The 20,789-nt window shown below is 47.1% G+C and overlaps 1 protein-coding gene across 2 annotated transcripts in view; it reads left to right on the top strand.

The window, feature by feature from the left end:
* The window catches only part of LOC125885879 (son of sevenless homolog 1-like), a 73,673-nt gene that overhangs the window by 4,636 nt on the left and 48,248 nt on the right, over positions 1-20,789 (top strand). Inside the window, exons 2-6 of one of the 2 annotated variants that reach the window (XM_049571692.1) lie at positions 6,394-6,519; positions 10,616-10,747; positions 10,859-11,023; positions 12,661-12,870; positions 12,977-13,120. In XM_049571692.1, coding sequence (XP_049427649.1) covers positions 6,394-6,519; positions 10,616-10,747; positions 10,859-11,023; positions 12,661-12,870; positions 12,977-13,120 — 777 coding nt within the window. Of the gene's footprint in view, positions 1-6,393; positions 6,520-10,615; positions 10,748-10,858; positions 11,024-12,380; positions 12,409-12,660; positions 12,871-12,976; positions 13,121-20,789 lie in introns of those variants that run through there. The other variant, XM_049571693.1, reaches the window with a different exon arrangement.

The following is a 20,789-nucleotide window of genomic DNA, read 5'->3' as shown; positions in this document are numbered from 1 at the left end:
GTTCATCTAGAAACCTTCCGTTGGAGTCCATGAGCAGGATAATTTCAGCTCTTCTGCCTCTGTGTGTCTGTGCCGTCTCAGTGGAGTATGGAGAATCCATTGGTGCTGGGGTGGGCGCAGGGCTGTGTGGAGGCTGGAGCTGGTTGAGTGAGGTGGGGTGAGCTCCCAGGGGTAGAGCTGTGTGGAGGCTGGAGCTGGTTGAGTGAGGTGGGGTGAGCTCCCAGGGGTAGGGCTGTGTGGAGGCTGGAGCTGGTTGAGTGAGGTGGGGTGAGCTCCCAGGGGTAGGGCTGTGTGGAGGCTGGAGCTGGTTGAGTGAGGTGGGGTGAGCTCCCAGGGGTAGAGCTGTGTGGAGGCTGGAGCTGGTTGAGTGAGGTGGGGTGAGCTCCCAGGGGTAGAGCTGTGTGGAGGCTGGAGCTGGTTGAGTGAGGTGGGGTGAGCTCCCAGGGGTAGAGCTGTGTGGAGGCTGGAGCTGGATGAGTGAGGTGGGGTGAGCTCCCAGGGGTAGAGCTGTGGCTGGAGCTGGTTGAGTGAGGTGGGGTGAGCTCCCAGGGGTAGAGCTGTGTGGAGGCTGGAGCTGGTTGAGTGAGGTGGGGTGAGCTCCCAGGGGTAGGGCTGTGGCTGGAGCTGGTTGAGTGAGGTGGGGTGAGCTCCCAGGGGTAGAGCTGTGGCTGGAGCTGGTTGAGTGAGGTGGGGTGAGCTCCCAGGGGTAGAGCTGTGTGGAGGCTGGAGCTGGTTGAGTGAGGTGGGGTGAGCTCCCAGGGGTAGAGCTGTGGCTGGAGCTGGTTGAGTGAGGTGGGGTGAGCTCCCAGGGGTAGAGCTGTGGCTGGCGCTGGTTGAGTGAGGTGGGGTGAGCTCCCAGGGGTAGAGCTGTGTGGAGGCTGGAGCTGGTTGAGTGAGGTGGGGTGAGCTCCCAGGGGTAGAGCTGTGTGGAGGCTGGAGCTGGTTGAGTGAGGTGGGGTGAGCTCCCAGGGGTAGGGCTGTGTGGAGGCTGGAGCTGGTTGAGTGAGGTGGGGTGAGCTCCCAGGGGTAGGGCTGTGTGGAGGCTGGAGCTGGTTGAGTGAGGTGGGGTGAGCTCCCAGGGGTAGGGCTGTGTGGAGGCTGGAGCTGGTTGAGTGAGGTGGGGTGAGCTCCCAGGGGTAGAGCTGTGGCTGGCGCTGGTTGAGTGAGGTGGGGTGAGCTCCCAGGGGTAGAGCTGTGTGGAGGCTGGAGCTGGTTGAGTGAGGTGGGGTGAGCTCCCAGGGGTAGAGCTGTGTGGAGGCTGGAGCTGGTTGAGTGAGGTGGGGTGAGCTCCCAGGGGTAGGGCTGTGTGGAGGCTGGAGCTGGTTGAGTGAGGTGGGGTGAGCTCCCAGGGGTAGGGCTGTGTGGAGGCTGGAGCTGGTTGAGTGAGGTGGGGTGAGCTCCCAGGGGTAGAGCTGTGGCTGGAGCTGGTTGAGTGAGGTGGGGTGAGCTCCCAGGGGTAGGGCTGTGGCTGGCGCTGGTTGAGTGAGGTGGGGTGAGCTCCCAGGGGTAGAGCTGTGTGGAGGCTGGAGCTGGTTGAGTGAGGTGGGGTGAGCTCCCAGGGGTAGAGCTGTGTGGAGGCTGGAGCTGGTGCAGGGCTTGTTTGGGTGGGGATGGTCTGGCTCTGAGGGGTGACTGAGTGATACAACACACTGTGACACAACACAACACACTGTGACACAACACACTGACACAAAACTCTGACACAACACACTGTGACACAACACACTGTGATACAACACACTGTGATACAACACAACACACTGTGACACAACACACTGTGGAACAACACAACACACTGTGACACAACACAACACACTGACACAACACACTGTGACACAACACAACACACTGTGATACAACACAACACACTGTGATACAACACACTGATACAACACAACACACCGACACAAAACTCTGACACAACACACTGTGACACAACACAACACACTGTGACACAACACAACACACTGTGACACAACACACTGTGGAACAACACAACACACTGTGATACAACACAACACACTGACACAACACACTGACACAACACAACACACTGTGATACAACACACTGACACAACACAACACACTGTGACACAACACACTGTGACACAACGCAACACACTGTGACACAACACACTGACACAACACAACACACTGTGACACAACACACTGACACAAAACTCTGACACAACACACTGTGACACAACACAACACACTGACACAACACACTGTGACACAACACAACACACTGTGATACAACACAACACACTGTGATACAACACACTGATACAACACAACACACTGACACAAAACTCTGACACAACACACTGTGACACAACACACTGTGGAACAACACAACACACTGTGATACAACACACTGACACAACACACTGTGACACAACACAACACACTGTGGTACAACACACTGACACAACACAACACACTGTGACACAACACACTGACACAACACACTGTGACACAACACAACACACTGTGATACAACACACTGACACAACACAACACACTGTGACACAACACAACACACTGTGATACAACACAACACACTGACACAACACACTGTGACACAACACAACACACTGTGATACAACACACTGACACAACACACACTGTGACACAACACACTGACACAACACAACACACTGTGACACAACACAACACACTGACACAACACACTGTGACACAACACAACACACTGTGATACAACACACTGACACAACACACACTGTGACACAACACACTGTGATACAACACAACACACTGTGACACAACACATTGTGGAACAACACAACACACTGTGATACAACACAACACACTGACACAACACACTGTGACAGAACACAACACACTGTGATACAACACAACACACTGACACAACACAACACACTGTGATACAACACAACACACTGACACAACACAACACACTGACACAACACTGATACAACACAACACACTGACACAACACCATACACTGTGACACAACACACTGTGATACAACACAACACACTGACACAACACACTGTGACACAACACAACACACTGTGATACAACACAACACACACTGTGAAACAACACACTGTGGAGAGGCCTGCTGGAGTCGTTCCCTGGAGAAAGTACACGCTCTCTGATACACGCGCACACACACACACACACACACACACACACACACACACACACACTCACACACACACAGTTAGGGACTGTTGTGTATTTATTGAGGTGAAATCAGTGAATCATCCTGATGAAAGAACGTCTAAATTCAGAATCACAGTCTGATCCAGTTCATCATGTGACTTGTGTGTTCGGCCCCGACTGCCTGAGTCTGAGGATGGTGTCCTGGGGGATCTCCTTTAAGACCTGGATTAGGGCAACACTTCCCCCATGAGGAGGAACCTGGGGCCCTCTGCACCAGGAGGAACCCCAGGCCCACCTCACCAGGAGGAACCCCAGGCCCACCTCACCAGGAGGAACCTCAGGCCCACCTCACCAGGAGGAACCTGGGGCCCTCTGCACCAGGAGGAACCCCAGGCCCACCTCACCAGGAGGAACCCCAGGCCCACCTCACCAGGAGGAACCCCAGGCCCACCTCACCAGGAGGAACCTCAGGCCCACCTCACCAGGAGGAATCCAAGGCCCACCTCACTAGGAGGAACCCAAGGCCCACCTCACCAGGAAGAACCCCAGGCCCACCTCATCAGGAGGAACCCAAGGCCCACCTTACCAGGAGGAACCCCAGGCCCACCTCACCAGGAGGAACCTGGGGCCCTCTGCACCAGGAGGAACCCCAGGCCCACCTCATCAGGAGGAACCCAAGGCCCACCTCACCAGGAGGAACCTCAGGCCCACCTCACCAGGAGGAACCCAAGGCCCACCTCACCAGGAGGAACCCCAGGCCCACCTCATCAGGAGGAATCCAAGGCCCACCTTACCAGGAGGAACCCCAGGCCCACCTCACCAGGAGGAACCCCAGGCCCACCTTACCAGGAGGAACCCCAGGCCCACCTCACCAGGAGGAACCCAAGGCCCACCTCACCAGGAGGAACCCCAGGCCCACCTCATCAGGAGGAACCCAAGGCCCACCTCACCAGGAGGAACCCAAGGCCCACCTCACCAGGAGGAACCCCAGGCCCACCTCATCAGGAGGAACCCAAGGCCCACCTTACCAGGAGGAACCCCAGGCCCACCTCACCAGGAGGAACCCCAGGCCCACCTCACCAGGAGGAACCCAAGGCCCACCTCACCAGGAGGAACCCAGGGCCCTCTGCACCAGGAGGAACTTGGGCCCTCTGCACCAGCGTAAGGTCTGAGGATTTCATCCTGGTACCTAACAGCAGTCAGGGTACTGTTGGCCATGACATGGAGGTCTGTGCGACCCTCCAAGGATCTGCCTCCCCAGACCATCACTGACCCACCACCAAACCGGTCATGCTAGATGATGTCACAGGCAGCATAACGTTCACCACAGCGTTTCCTGACTCTTTCACACCTGTCTCATGTGCTCAGCGTGAACCTGCTGTCATCTGTGAAGAGAACGGTGCACCGATGGCGGCCCCTTCAGTTCTGGTGTTCTCTGGTGAATAATGGAGCTGCACGGTGCTGGGCTGTGAGCACAGGTCCCACTAGAGGGCGTGGGCCCTCATGCCACTCTCATGGAGTCTGTTTCTGACAGTGTGGTCAGAAACATGCACACCAGTAGCCTAGGTTATAATTGGATCCTCACTGAGACTTCTGTCCTCACCCAGTCCCCTCTGTCCTCACTGAGACTTCTGTCCTCACTGAAACTTCCGTCCTCACTGAGACTTCTGTCCTCAAGCAGTCCTCTGTCCTCACTGAGACTTCTGTCCTCACTGAGACTTCTGTCCTCACTCAGTCCTCTGTCCTCACTGAGACTTCTGTCCTCACTGAGACTTCTGTCCTCACTCAGTCCTCTGTCCTCACTGAAACTTCTGTCCTCACCGAGTCCTCTGACTTCACCCAGTTCTCTGTCCTCACTGAGACTTCTGTCCTCACTGAGTCCTCTGTCCTCACTGAGACTTCTGTCCTCACCCAGTCCTCTGTCCTCACTGAAACTTCTGTCCTCACCGAGTCCTCTGACCTCACCCAGTTCTCTGTCCTCACTGAGACTTCTGTCCCCACTGAGTCCTCCTTTTTGTTTTTGTTTCAACTTTTAAAAAAACTTTTGGAACAAAATGTTTCTATTTTTTAAAAGCAGCTGAAAAAATCTCGACTGATTTTTGTTTTATTTTTATTAACGCCAAATTGAAACACTCAAATTAATGATTCTGCTTCATCACCTGCTGCTTCAGGAAATGACATCACAACCCTGCAGGAGCGTTTGTATTGCAGAGCCGAAAGGGTTAATGATGTGTCAGTGAGGTCGGTTTGTTGTTGATCAAACAGAAACATGCAGGTCAGTGTGTTCAGACACAACTCACCTGCATACAGGTATGAGGCTGAGACATGCTTCGTCTCCTGCGATCTGCTGAGCTGTGAAACATCTGTTCAGCGATTAGCTCCTTCCTTCCTGTTGCTCCTTCACAGTAAGACCTTTTCACCAGCAAACTATAGGAAGGCTTTTATTGTGTAGCTGCAGCAGGAAACGCATCACTGTGTGTGTGAGTCAGCAGACTGACAGCTGAGGACCATTTGTTTCAGCGGGTCAGTCTAATTGCTGGAGTATGTTGATATTAACATCAGTCCGACTGCAGTCTCTGTTGTTTACAGCACAAACAGGAAGTGAACACAACATTAACCCTTTACCCCCACATCCAGCAGGGACAGGTACACAGAGGTTGAGTACAGTGTACCTGAGCAGGTAGAGGACAGTGTACCTGAGCAGGTAGAGGACAGAGTATCTGAGCAGATACAGGAAGTAAACGTCAAACGTACAGCGCTCAGAGTGCAGTATTCACTTGGCGGTTCGTTGTGTCGTATGATGCTGGAATCTGTAGCAGTGTAAAAATGCGGTGCTCCCTCATATCAGTGGTCATGGCGGCAGCTCATCGCCCCCTGCAGGTGGTTTATTGATAGGGCAGTACTAAAATGTTACAGGTGTGCTATCAGACTGAACACACCTGTACAGGTATGTGTTGATATGCCAGATGAGCTGTAACACCTGCTCTCCTCCTCCTGGTGGCAGCAGAGAGCAGTGCATGCTGTGACTCTGAGAAGTCTTTGACAGAGACAGTTTGTTTGTTTTATTAAAATCCCCATTAGCTTTTGCATAGCAGAAGCTATTCTTCTTGGGAAGAAGCGAGAGAAGAGCTTCCTTAATAACAAACATCACTTCTTTGTTTGTTTCAAATGTGCTTTGATCTTGATCAGTTATCTGCCACGAGCTCACTGTGTGTGTGTGTGTGTGTGTGTGTGTTGAAGGTACTGAACCAGGTGCATCCTAACCTGGTGTCCCAGCAGGAGGCGCTGCAGTACATCGAGGAGCTGATCCTGCTGCTGCTCAGCATGCTGTGTCAGGCTCAGCCACGTACTGTACAGGATGTGGAGGTAACACACACACACACACACACACACACACACACACACAGCAGCTTGAATGAACTCCGAGTCTGACTGAGCTCTGAGAACAGAACAGAGTCAGTCGGTGTGTTCGGCTCGTCTCTGGTGGATGAAACAGTCCATCATCGTAAGTGGAGCTCTGATACGACGATTCACCATGGCAATGGGTCAATAAAGGGTGGAGCCTCATATAGAGATATTGAACTGTGTGACTGCGTTAACACAATAAAGTTTGATTCATTGTTGGTTGATGAGTGGTTCATCACATTTCCTCTGATGGATGATTTATCAGCAGCTGAGACGTGACTGCCGCTCCCCGTCCCATTGTATTAACATATGTGTTGTGACGGACACGTTATCTGCACGCCCAAACACAGTCTGCACAGTTTTAATAGTTTAGATTCAGAATGAGAATCTGCAGAATTTTTGTTTGTTTGTGACGTGATTAACATTATTCATTTCTGATACCAACTGTTTTTGAACCAGAATCACCTCAGACGAACCCAAACGGTCCTTCAGCAGGATGAAAGAACGACTCGGTAGATGTCAGTAGAAACTTTGAAACAGAACTTTTACTCAATCGTCAGGACCTGATCAGACTGTGGGACATGTTGGCTAAAACTGAAAGTTCAGTATGCAGCAGAGAAAACAAACATTAACTGTCTGTCAACAGGAAATCGCAAACTCAGATTTTAAACTGAACACATCACACGACTGTCACACACGTGCAGGAGGTCCAGTGATGCCGAGGTGACCGTCGGCTTTTTCTGCAAAGCCCCTTCCTCCTACTGCACATGCAACATGCACGCCAACCTGTCTGTGGCATCCTTCCACCAGGCTGGCATATTTCACCTCCATCAGCTCCTCCCGGGGTGCTGTAACTACCTGCTCAGGTGTTTGAGAGAGGATGGTCTCTATGATGTTTTCCATGAGTCTGTCTCAAGTCCACCTTTCATCTGCCAGTTTGCTGCTACATGAGGCTGCCCTGCCCTGTCGGTTGGGGTTTTGGAGGTTCTCCTGCCCTCACAAAACAGATTTTCTGCCTTGATCAGTATTCCCCTAGGTTTGTATGGTGCTGTGCGAGCGCTGTGTGCGAGCGCTGTGTGCGCAACAGCAGTCTTTTTGATGGTCATTTACACACTGTCCATAAGAATAACCATGTCAGTTAACAAACTGCGTCGGGCTCTGACTCCGGTTCGGGCCCGGCTCAGTCATAATTGTCTCGGACTTGGGTCAGGTTTGGTCAGGTAAATGCGGCCTGGGGGCATGACTAATGATGGCAGCAGCAGCAGCAGGAGGCATCTGGCAGGACCACGGCAGCAGCACAACCACACACGTCACGCTGTCCAGGCACCGCTGTGATATGAGTTAATCTGAGAGACAGTGGAGCACAAAGGCTCCGGAGAAGAAGCCGAGTTAGTGACATCCAGAATGGCCGAGTTAGCAAGATGCAGTAACAGGACACGAGAGAGAGAGAGAGAGAGAGAGAGAGAGAGAGAGAGAGAGAAGGAGAGAAGGAGAGAAGGTGCCCGGTGTATTATAGGGGGGTCCTCCGGCAGACTAGGCCTAAGTCAGCCTAACTAGGGGCTGGTACAGGGCAAGCCTGAGCCAGCCCTAACTATAAGCTTTATCAAAGAGGAAAGTCTTAAGTCTAGTCTTAAATGTGGAGACGGTGTCTGCCTCCCGGACCGTAACAGGAAGATGATTCCACAGGAGAGGAGCCTGATAGCTGAAGGCTCTGGCTCCTGATCTACTTTTGGAGACTTTAGGGACCACGAGTAACCCTGCGTTCTCAGAGCGCAGTGTTCTGGTGGGATAATAAGGCACTATGAGCTCTCTAAGATATGATGGAGCTTGACCATTTAGAGCTTTATAAGTTAACAGTAGGATTTTAAATTCAATTCTGGATTTTACAGGGAGCCAGTGCAGAGAAGCTAAAACAGGAGAAATATGATCTCGTTTCTTAGTTCCTGTTAGTACACGTGCTGCTGCATTCTGAATTAGCTGGAGAGTTTTTAAGGACTTACTAGAGCTACCTGATAATAGAGAGTTACAGTAATCCAGCCTGGAGGTAACAAAAGCGTGGACCAATTTTTCTGCATCTTTTCGGGTCAGGATAGGCCTAATTTTCACAATATTACGCAGATGAAAAAATGCAGTCCGTGAGGTTTGTTTTAAATGAGAATTAAAAGACAAATCTTGATCAAATATCACTCCGAGGTTTCTTACGGTAGTGCTAGGGGCCAGAGCAATGCCATCTAGAGAAACACTGTCATCAGATAAAGAGTCTCTGAGTTGTTTGGGGCCAAGAACAATAACTTCAGTTTTGTCTGAATTTAACATCAGGAAACTGGTGCTCATCCAGGTTTTTATGTCTTTATTCATGCATTCAATCATTTATAACGCTACAACCATTTCATTGTATATTGTATATATTTCAGATTGTCTACTTTACTATTTTATTAATTTTATTTTATTGTCTACTTTAATATTTTATTTTATTTTATTTTATTTTAATGTCTACTTTAATATTTGATTCGATTTGATTTTATTTTAATGTCTACTTTAATATTTTATTTTTATTTATTTCATTGTCTATTTTAGTATTTATTCATATCTTCATCTTTATCTCTTGTTTCCATTCATGCTGTATTTCTATTTCTACTTTGCACGGAGCATTGGAACAAAAACAATTTCCCCCACGGGGATTAATAAAGAATTCTGAATCTGAATGAATCTGAATCTGAATCTTTAAGGCAGTTATGGAGTTTAGTTAAGTGTTGGAATCATCACTGGCGCGTGAACCTGTCCACACTGGGCTTTTGGTCCAAACTCACTTCTTCTTTGGGGTTTATTGGAGATTTGCAAACACGGTGCACTACCGGCACCAACTGTTCAGGTGTGGTTTGTATTTTGACGGGACAGCAACGGCCATGTATTCACACGTGTGAATGCACGTGTGCTGCCACATCGCTTGTGGGTCGCTTGCAGTGTAAATGAGGCCTAAGAGTTAAAGTTTGAAACAGTTTTAATAAAGTAGAATTTAGAAATACATTAGTTCTGTTTTTTGATTTTTATCGTGGTATCGAATAAGTTTCGAGAATCGTGGAAATTCACTGGTATTGGTATCGACTACTGAAATTGTGCTATCGTGACAAGCCTACCGATGACGTGCCGATGAGCTGCCGATGTTATCGTACATCCTGATTCTTCAGACCGAGCTTTACATGATCCTGAGTCCAGAACTGATCTGTGAACAGGGTCTAAGCAGAACAAACACCTGCCAGACGACATGTGAGGGTTACGTGGTTTGAAACTGACCCTGGATCTGTTACTGTGAGACTAAAGATAAGATAAGATTGATCTTCATTGTCTCTTAAGAGAAATTCATCTTGGGCATATGAAAAAAGTACCGGCATCTCACATCAACATGCAGACTACAGTCACACTTGGCTCTTTACATAAACATAAAACACAGAATACACATAGTGCATAAAATCCTAGCAGAAGTCACTGTACAGAGTAGCACAATGCTCTACCCTCCCTCCATCCATCTCTCCATCCATCCCTCCATCCATCCCCATACACATGCATTTCAACAGTTTTAACCCTTTGTGACATCATCACCGTCACAGGTTGGTTCTTTATTTGTCCCAAGGGTGTAAATGTGTGAAAAGATAATTCAGCACACGCCACGTTGTTTCAGTCTGAACACGTGAAACACTTCATGTTTATACTGACATCAGTTTAACCCTTCAGGTTTGTTTCTGCTGACATGTGACATCATGTGCTTATATTTACATGTGATTTTACTGTGTGAACGTTAAAACTTGTCTTGACAGGAAGGATCAATAAAGTTATCAGATTACTGCTGTTTTATCTGAGCTCACCTGTACTCTACCTGATGACATCACAGACAGGCTGAAGTGTGATTGGTTTGTTTCTTGTTTCCAGCTGATGGACGTTGCGGTCAGATAGTGACGTGCTGTCTGTTGAAACATCACAGACCACTGGTGTCCGACCAGTTCAGACCAGTTCAGACCAGTTGACTGTGTCCTCACCTGTCCCCCCTTCATCCTCTCAGGAGCGAGTTCAGAAGAGTTTTCCTCACCCGATCGATAAGTGGGCGATCGCTGACGCTCAGGCTGCCATCGAGAAGAGGAAGAGGAGGAACCCACTGGCGCTGCCCGTGGACAAGATCCACCCTCTGCTGAAGGTACCGCTGTCTTCACCACCACCACCACCACCACCACCACCATCATCATCATCATCATCATCCTCCTCCACACACACTGACTGTGTTTCCTATGATGCCTTGTGTTGTCAGGAGGTGCTGGGTTATAAGATCGACCACCAGGTGTCAGTCTACATGGTCGCCGTGTTGGAGTACATCTCCGCCGACATCCTGAAACTGGCGGGAAACTACGTGAGGAACATCCGACACTACGAGATCTCTCAGCAGGACATCACTGTGGCCATGTGTGCAGACAAGGTACACAACTACTACACACAGCTACACACAGCTACACAAGTACACACAGCTACACACAGCTACACACAACTACACACAACTACACACAGCTACACACAACTACACAGAGCTACACACAGCTACACAAACCTACACACAGCTACACACAGCTACACACAGCTATATACAACTACACACAAATACGCACAGCTTCACAATTACACACAGCTACACGCAGCAACACAGCTACACACAGCTTCACAATTACACACAGCTACACGCAGCAACACAGCTACACACAGCTTCACAATTACACACAGCTACACGCAGCAACACAGCTACACACACACAGCAACACAGCTACACACAGATACACGACTACACACAGCTACACACAGCTACACACAGTTATACACAGCTACACGCAGCTACACGACTACACACAGGTACACACAGCTACACGCAGCTACACACAGCTACACACAGTTATACACAGCTACACGCAGCTACACGACTACACACAGGTACACACAGCTAGACACAGCTACACATAGCTACACACAGCTACACACAACTACACACAGCTACACATAGCTACACACAGCTACACACAGCTACACACAGCTACACACAACTACACATAGCTACACACAGCTACACACAACTACACACAGCTACACATAGCTACACACAGCTACACACAGCTACACACAGCTACACACAACTACACACAGCTACACATAGCTACACACAGCTACACACAACTACACACAACTACACATAGCTACACACAGCTACACACAACTACACACAGCTACACATAGCTACACACAGCTACACACAACTACACACAGCTACACACAACTACACACAGCTACACACAGCTACACACAGCCACACACAACTACACACAGCTACACACAGCTACACACAGCCACACACAACTACACACAGCTACACACAGCTACACACAGCTACACACAGCTACACATAGCTACACACAGCCACACACAGCTACACACAGCTACACACAGCTACACACAGCCACACACAACTACACACAGCTACACACAGCTACACACAGCTACACACAGGAATTGCTGCCAAGCAAAGTTTCGTTGTATCGTGTGTACAATGACAATACAGCTTCTTCTTCTTCTAAACAGCTACACACAGCTACACAACTACTCACAGGTACTCACAGCTACACAACTACACATAGCTACACACAGCTACACACAGTTCCACAACTACACACAGCCACACACCTACACACAGCTACACACAGCTACACAACTACACACAGCTACACACAGCTACACTTAGTCACACATATCTACACACACATAAACACACACACTATGAGTTCTGAGCATGACATCACCGTGGCCATGTGTGCAGACAAGGTACACACTCAGAGACACACACAGAGGCATACACACTCTGTGCCGGAGCTCCGTGTTGGTGTTTGGCGTCTCGTGTATTCTGGCGCTGTCACCCAGGTGTGGTTGCAGTTTGTGAACCAGTGGTCACCAGCAGATAAATGTGACTCAGTGCTGGACGAAGCCTCCACAGGGGGCGCCAGAGAGCTGCAGGAAGTGAGTCACAGTCACTGTGTGGAGACACGAGTGTCTCTGATGGACTTGTCTGTCTCTCAGGTGCTGATGGATATGTTCCATCAGGATGAGGAGGACATCAGCGGCTTCCCTCTGATGGACGAGGAGCCGTCAGCCAATGAAGAGCAGAGTTACTATGAGCTGGTGAGAAACCTGATGTCTGATGGTCGACAGTACCTGAGACAACTTAACCTGCTTATCAAGGTGTTCAGAGAACCCTTCACCTCCAGCCCCATGCTCTTCTCTCAGCACGTATGTATACCTGTCACCTGTCTGATCACAAATCAATCACCTGTCTGATCGGTGTGATTGATCACCTGTGTGTGTGTGTGTGTGTGTGTGTGTGTGTGTGTGTCAGGATGTGGACAGTATCTTTAGTCGGATCGTTGATATCCATGAGGTGACGGTGAAGCTGCTGGGTCTGATCGAGGACACGGTGGAGATGACGGACGAAGGAAGTCCTCATCCTCTGGTAGGAAGCTGCTTTGAAGACCTGGCTGAGGTGTGTACCTGTGTGTACCTGTGTGTATGTCTGTGTGTACTTGTGTGTATACCTCTGTGTGTACCTGTGTGTATACCTCTGTGTGTACCTGTGTGTTTACCTCTGTTTGTACCTGTGTGTTTACCTCTGTGTGTACCTGTATGTGTACCTGTGTGTGTATACCTGTGTATACCTGTGTACCACTGTGTGTACCTGTGTGTGCACCACTGCGTCTACCTGTGTGTGTACCTCTGTATGTACCTGTGTGTGTATATGTGTGTATACCTGTGTTTTCCTGTGTGTGTACCTGTGTGTGCACCTCTGTGTGTACCTTTGTGCACCTTTATGTGTACCTGTGTGTTTATCTCTGTGTGTACCTGTGTGTGTACCTGTGTTTACTGCTGTGTGTACCTCTGTGTGTACCTGTATGTGTACCTGTGTGTATACCTGTGTGTGCACCTCTGTGTGTACCTGTGTGTACCTCTGTGTGTACCTCTGTGTACCTCTGTGCACCTGTGTGTGTACCTGTGTGTGTGTGTGTGTGTGTGTGTGTGTACCTGTGTGTGTACTAGAGGTCAACCGATATGGATTTTTTATGGCCGATGCTGATACCGATGTTTTGCCATCAGCCTCAGCCGGTAACCAGTATGTACTGCTGATTTTTGAGCTGATATTTGGGGTCAGTATTGTTTTTTTGTCCCTGTATTTGCATGATGGAAATGTCACAATAACAATGACGGGTACACAAGTGTCAATTTTAGGAAAAATAAAAACTTTATTAGTTAGTTAGGCACTTCAGCACTTGGTTGTGCCACCAGGTGTACCTTCCTTGGGTCAGACAGATCTTACAACCCACTAAGGTATGTTAAATGCGAATCAATCAATCAATTTTATTTATAAAGCCCTCTGTCCTTAGGACCCTCACACTAGGCCTTTAACATAAACAACTATACAAGCACTTTGCCCAGATGACTTTAATGACTTTCCTGAGGCAAGGAACATTTGTAAACAGCTATACAAAACAATTTAGAAAGGGTTGTGCATATTATCCCACTTCCAGTACCTGAGTCTTCTTTCTTCTTTCTCTGAGTCTAAAAGTTCTTAGTACTCCCAGTCTAAGAGCTGTAGATTGTAGTGGAGGAAACAGAGACCTTCTGCGTTTTCTTCCGTGAGTCTGCTCCTTTTGTCATATCTGTTGCCAATCTCGCTGAATACTCTCTCGCTAGGAACAGAGGAGGGAGGTGGGCAGAGGAATTTTCTTGCCAGTGGTGCCAGAAGGTGTGGGTGGGATGTGTTCTGCTTCCACCATTCCACTGGCTGATCAGTCTACCTGTCAATCAATGGCTCACGTAGGTACTGATCCAGCTCCCGAGAGATATGATGCCCATCATCAATTTCTCAATTTCTTCAGAGGTAGTTGCATGAGCCCCCAAAATGTTTGCATACATTTGTTCAAGGAGGCCAGATGGACCAGGTTCTTCCTCCTCTTCCTCCTCTTCTCTTATCTGTTTTGGATCTGAGGCTTGGTCTTCTGAGGAGACCCTCTTCTGTTGCTCAGCGCCGGACTCAATGGCATGCTCCTCTTTTATCCATTCTTTCGTGTTGCTTAGTGTGTCCGGTGCTAAGACATGTTCCCTTATACCGAGGATCCAGTAATGGAGTCAGCACCAAACATTTGGTCTTCTCAGCCTTTTCAAACCTCGTCTCCAAGCTGTTCAGCATGGTGTCCCGGGGTGTTTTCATCCCCTTTGTTTTGGGACCCTCTGCTTTAAGGATCATCTTCAGCACAGCTATGCTCGGGATGATGGAGGAGATAGAACCATCTGACTTGCTCATTTCCAAAGTTACTTGTTTAATTGGACCCAAAGTATCCATCAAATTTGATACAATTGCCCATTGATCGGCAGTAAGTGTTGATATTTTTCTGTGATTACCTGCGTACACATTCAATGCACGCTTCTGCTCCAGCATCCTGTCCAAACCATGTAAAGTGGAGTTCCAGTGTGTAGGAACAGCCTGGATGATGCTGTGCAGGGGGAGGTCAAGCTCTTTCTGATTTGCTGTCAAGCGTTGTTTTGCCAGCACTGAATGGTTGAAGTGGGGAGCACATGACTTTAATTTGGCAATAATGGCCCCGACTACTCGCTGGCTGTTGATGCCATCATTGACTACCAGCTGTAGCATGTGGGCACTGCAGCTAAGATCAGGAGATCACGGAGCACAAGCCAACTCTGTTAAGCTCAATGTCCCAATATCTCAGCATAGTGAGGAACATCTCACTGATGTATTCACCAGTGTGGGAGCCCGACATTGCCTTGACACTTAGAACAATTTGCTTCCTTTCCCAGTCATTGTCAATGAAATGACAGGTCAGACTCATCAGGGATTTGGTCTCCCCAGACCAGCAGTCAGTTGTGAAGGATAAATGGGAGCCTGCATTGTCTGGTGTAACCAGCTCCTTGGTTTTTTTCTCTGCTTTCATGTAGACACCCTCCATGACATCTGTGCGATAATGTTTTTCAGTTTTGAGAGTATATGGGCTCTAGCAGTGCCACTAACCGCCGAAAGCCAACATCTGAAACAACTGTAGTGTTGAACAGCAACCGCTGTGTTTAACTGCTTGTAGAAGCAGCAGCTGCTGCTTTTTCTTCCTTTTCTTTGATTGCCTCATTGTAAGCTTCAAGGTGGTGACGCTTCAGGTGAGACCACCAGTGCTAGTTACTGAAAAATAATAACTAGTTACCATTACTAGTTACTTCGTTAAAAAGTAACTCAGTAACTCAGTTACTTAAATGAAAAAATAATGCATTACTGAAAAAAGTAACTTTTTTGCGGTGTAGTTTTCTGTCACAAAGAAGACAACGTTGCTGAGAAGGATCATGTTTTGGAAAACTCAGCCCTGCAGCCCAAAACATTTCCTAATTGTATTGGCTCATAGCTACATCGCCTAAGAGACAGCGGATGGAGTTTAACCAAGGGACTGTTAGACTACAACTTGACAAAACTATTGAATGGTATAGGAAACATGCAACATGTCTTCTACAGTGGAGTCACTCGCTGTCAGGCAGCTAAACGTTTTACAACTATGGTACTTGGATACAAATATGGAAAATGAGCTAAAGAGAACATTTGAAGAGCTACATGATGATGTCGAGTCCATCGCCCACCGCAGACATTGTCCACAACAAAAGCTTCCTCGGGATAACAATGGATATCATGTCACTGGATATAACGTTACTGGGACTAAAAATCTACAGAAGCGCTAATTTACCGCTTAATGTAACGTTACAGCACTGTGGTGAGGCCAGCAGGTCGACAGTGACTTCAGAGATGGTGAGAGACGTGTTTCATTAAGATGCGCTGGTAAAAATTGTTCATGTACCTCTATCTGACTTGACTATCTTTTATTGTTTAGGGCCAAAATGTTTTATTGAAAGGGAAGTTTGTGAAGGAATACTGCATGCTGTGTACCGTTTTAAAACCTGGCTACCCTTTTCAGCTCCCATGTTCACCAGTGTGTTGTATAAGCTGCACCTAGCCTTTCCTGGTGGTGACTTGGCGAAATGCCTCCATATGGGGTTGGTTTTCTCAGCCATCAGGGGATTGCTTTAAAAAAAAAGAAGAAAGAAAAACACAAATCCAGTACATTTAGGTCGAGTGCCTCATTCTATTACCCTCGTATTCTGTGTACATCATATGGGTGCATCATGGTACCTGTAGTGTACAAGGAACAAAAGGCTTTCATCAACATCTCCAAAACAGCCCCAATGTTAAATTGTTTGCTGGTAGATACTATTATAAGTCAAATAGACAAAATCTGGTTATCACAACAAAATGTAAAATAAAATAGGCTGTTAGGTTAATTAGGTTCATTGTCAACTCATCTTTAATGCTTTTAATGTTCATGTTCATGTTGCCATTGTAAAAAAGAAAACAATCAACCAAAAAAAGTCATTGAAATGCAGTCTTTAATTTGCAAAAGGAAAGAGTGTCATCGTTTCCCTTTTCTTACATGAAATAACCTTGTTGTAGGCCTATTATGTAGCCATCTATGCAAAGACAACAGATTAGCAAAGGAAATGTTGTCAAAGAAGCTGTGAGATGTACCCCGTATGTGTGCCGAAAATCAGCTGTTTGAATGAGAAAATAAGTGCGTCGATGTCTATGCACCTTAAGCAACGCATTTCGACAACTTTCTGCTCTAAAAAGCAAGTGATTTGTTGCATTTATTTTCGGTGCATTATCAACGTTAACTCAAATAAACTTTAACCACGTATAGACTATTTTCTCCCGTCATACTTCAAACAGCTCTCTTGCTCCTCAGACCACCGTGCCTATATCTCTGCTTGGTCGACTAGACTAGACTGAAACTCTCAAAACACCACTGAATTGATAATGTTTGTGTTTTATGGTTACCATTTAATCCCACGAGTGGTGTCCGAAGTAACTGCCCATGCACATTGACAAACTCAATGAGGCTAGCTCTCTAGCCTAGCTGTAGAATTAGCCTGTGTAGAATCTAGTGCACTAGATAGTGATACAGTTGCAAGCATATTTAAAGACCATTCATTCGGCACTCGCATTTTTCACCCTCAAAGTTCAAGGCAACAGTACAGCTAAGTAACCAGTTGAAAATACAATTCTCTGAAGGATCAAAACTTAAGCCTTACCGTTTTCTCCCAGGAGCTGTGTTGATTATTTGGCCACTGTCCAATACTCCGACTGTAGTGATGTGTTGGACGCGAACGAAGCGGCTCTTTGAAGTGAACGACGGGAGCCAGCTCCTCATTGGGAGGTGATTCTGTAAGCTTCTCTATGTTGTTTCACTGTAAATAGTTCCAAGTGTTTAATAGTAAGAAGCTAAAAGTTTAAAATAGTTAAAAGTTTGTTTTTGTACTTTAGAATTTATTTTTTGTGGCACTCTGTATATAAATAAAGCCATATAAATAATAAACATTTGATATAATGTATGTTTTTTACATTAGTAATTCATTTTACACATAATTTTACATTATTGTTGGTAATAAATTGATTTAAAGCCGCAAAAAATCTGAGGAGCCATTTGGGAGCCGAAAGAGCCGTCTCTTTTTTGTGAGCCGAGCCAAAAGAACCAACTCTCTAAAAAGAGCTGGAATTCCCATCACTATCCGGCTACAGCCTGCCAGTAGGCTGGTAACCTAGGCACCGAGCGAGGGAGGGGAAAGTGTTGCACGTGTTCTCCAGCGACACTGGGCTGCCTGCTGATATGCCTGTCTGTAAATCAGGCTCTGAAAAAAAAAAACAAAAAACAAAAACGTCTGAAGGCCCTCGAGTATCTGCCCATGCCTTAAAAAAAAACCAAATATCGGCCCGATAAATTGGTCAGTCTCATTGTGTAATGGTGTGTAACGGTGTGTACCTGTGTGTCTACCTGTGTGTACCTGTGTGTGTGTGTGCCTGTTTATGTACCTGTGTGTGTGTGTGTGTACCTTTGTGTACCTGTGTGTACCGGTGTGTGTGTGTGTACCTGTTTATGTACCCGTGTGTGTGTGTACCTGTGTGTACCGGTGTGTGTGTGTGTGTGTGTATGTGTGTGTGTGTGTGTGTGTACCTGTGGTTACCTGTGTGTGTGTGTCTGGCTTATGTACCTGTGTGTACCGGTGTGTGTGTGTGTGTGTGTGTGTGTGTGTGTGTGTGTGTGTGTGTGTACCTGTGGTTACCTGTGTGTGTGTGTGTCTGGTTTATGTACCTGTGTGTACCTGTGTGTACCGGTGTGTGTGTGTGTGTGTGTGTGTGTGTGTGTGTGTGTGTGTGTACCTGTGTGTGTGTGTACCTGTGTGTGTGTCTGGTTTATGCACCTGTGTGTTCCTGTGTGTGTGTGTACCTGTGTGTACCTGTGTGTGTGTGCCTGTTTATGTACCTGTGTGTGTGTGTACCTGTGTGTACCTGTTTATGTACCCGTGTGTGTGTGTACTTGTGTGCACCTGTGTGTACTGGTGTGTGTGTGTGTGTGTGTGTGTGTACCTGTGTGTGTGTCCGGTTTATGTACCTGTGTGTACCTGTGTGTGTACCTGTTTGTGTACTTGTGTGTGTGTGTACCTGTTTGTGTACCTGTGTTTACCTGTGTGCGTGTACCTGTGTGTGTGTGTGTACCTGTTTGTGTACCTGTGTGTCGCTGCTGTGCTAACATTAGCTGGTGTGCTAACATTAGCTGGTGTGCTAACATTAGCTGCGTCTCAGAGGGTGTTTGTCAAAGTCAAGGATCTTTCCTTGGTAGGATGAGTCCTTCCAGCAGATGATGATGCTTGGATGATAAACTCAGGTGGAAACATGAATCCAAATAAATGACATATTATGCTGCGTTCGATTGTACTCGGAACTCGGAAAGATCCTGAACGCACCAGCGAGGGGAATCCTGCATGCGTCATTGACCTTATACGGGGCATCAACAAGTAAAAGCGAGCCGTGCAGGTGTCAACTGGCCTGTGTTGCTGCATTGTACGCGCAGAACTATATTTCCTTTTCCATAACTTCCCCGTTGCCTAAAGATCTAGGTTGTAAAATAAATAGCCTAAATAAATAAATAAACGTCTTACTTTCTGTTGCCTAACAGGTATGCTTTGCTGCTGTCACAACCATCCATCAGAAAGTCTATTGTAAAGATGGGTACAGAACGGGAAAACACCATGCTTTTCATTCAGAAAGTGTTTACAGAAGCACTAACGAACATGAATTAACAACAACAAAATAAACGTAATATTACTACCAGGATGATGGTGTGAAAAGCAAACTGACTGTGTTAACGTTATGATAGATAAATACAGTAATTATTTCCATGTGTCAAAACTGCCATTTTCTGGATATAAAAACTGCAGTATTATTGCCAAATATTATAATTACAGGCTACTGCAGTTTAAATGTGGGAAAAACAATATTCTGTGTAACATTAGGACATATAATATTTTGAACACAAACACTTCAGTAACGTTAATGTTACTGTGTTTTTCTGTCCCTACTACATATGCGCACAGAGCTTTTTAAATCACAAATTAACAGAGTGGGAATGGAAATGCCACTACAAAGTAATTCTACACTTTTAGTAACACAAATGCTAAATTAGACGACACATAACAGTAAAAGTTGAGGAGAAAGTGACTCTGTATACCTCTCACGGTGTGCGACGCCATTTTGCTATGACGTCATTCCGACCGACTCGAGTTGCTTGGATCCTGCCCGAATTCCCGAGTGGAAGTCCCGAGCTCAAGGTCCGTTCTATTGCACTTTTCCGATTTGGAGGTCAGATTTATCCGAGGTTTCATTGAAGAGGCCACAGGTTTCATTGAAGAGGCCCCGCCCACACTCCCAGCAAATCGTGTACTGTGCAAAGCATTGTGGGGATTTTATAGTCGCGGAGGATCCACACATGCATCCTTTGAATTTCTCTGAAAGAAGGACTCAGTCCTTCGTGAAACTCAGAAGAATCCTTGACACTGGAACAGTCCTTGGGTGGGTCAGTGTCGCCCTTCAAATTCATCCGTTTGAGGATCCTTCCTTGACATTGAGAAACACTTAGAGTGTCAGGCAGTTAAAACTGATTGATGATGATAATGATTGATTTGGTTAATGAGTTTTTCTGTTTCAGATTGAGTGATGCAAACATCACTCAATCTGAAACAGAAAAACTCATGAACCAAGATAACAAAAGTCAGCA

Source organism: Epinephelus fuscoguttatus, linkage group LG3, assembly GCF_011397635.1.
Source record: "Epinephelus fuscoguttatus linkage group LG3, E.fuscoguttatus.final_Chr_v1".
Classification (NCBI taxonomy): Eukaryota; Metazoa; Chordata; class Actinopteri; order Perciformes; family Serranidae; genus Epinephelus; species Epinephelus fuscoguttatus.
This window is presented reverse-complemented; position numbering and strand designations above follow the sequence as displayed.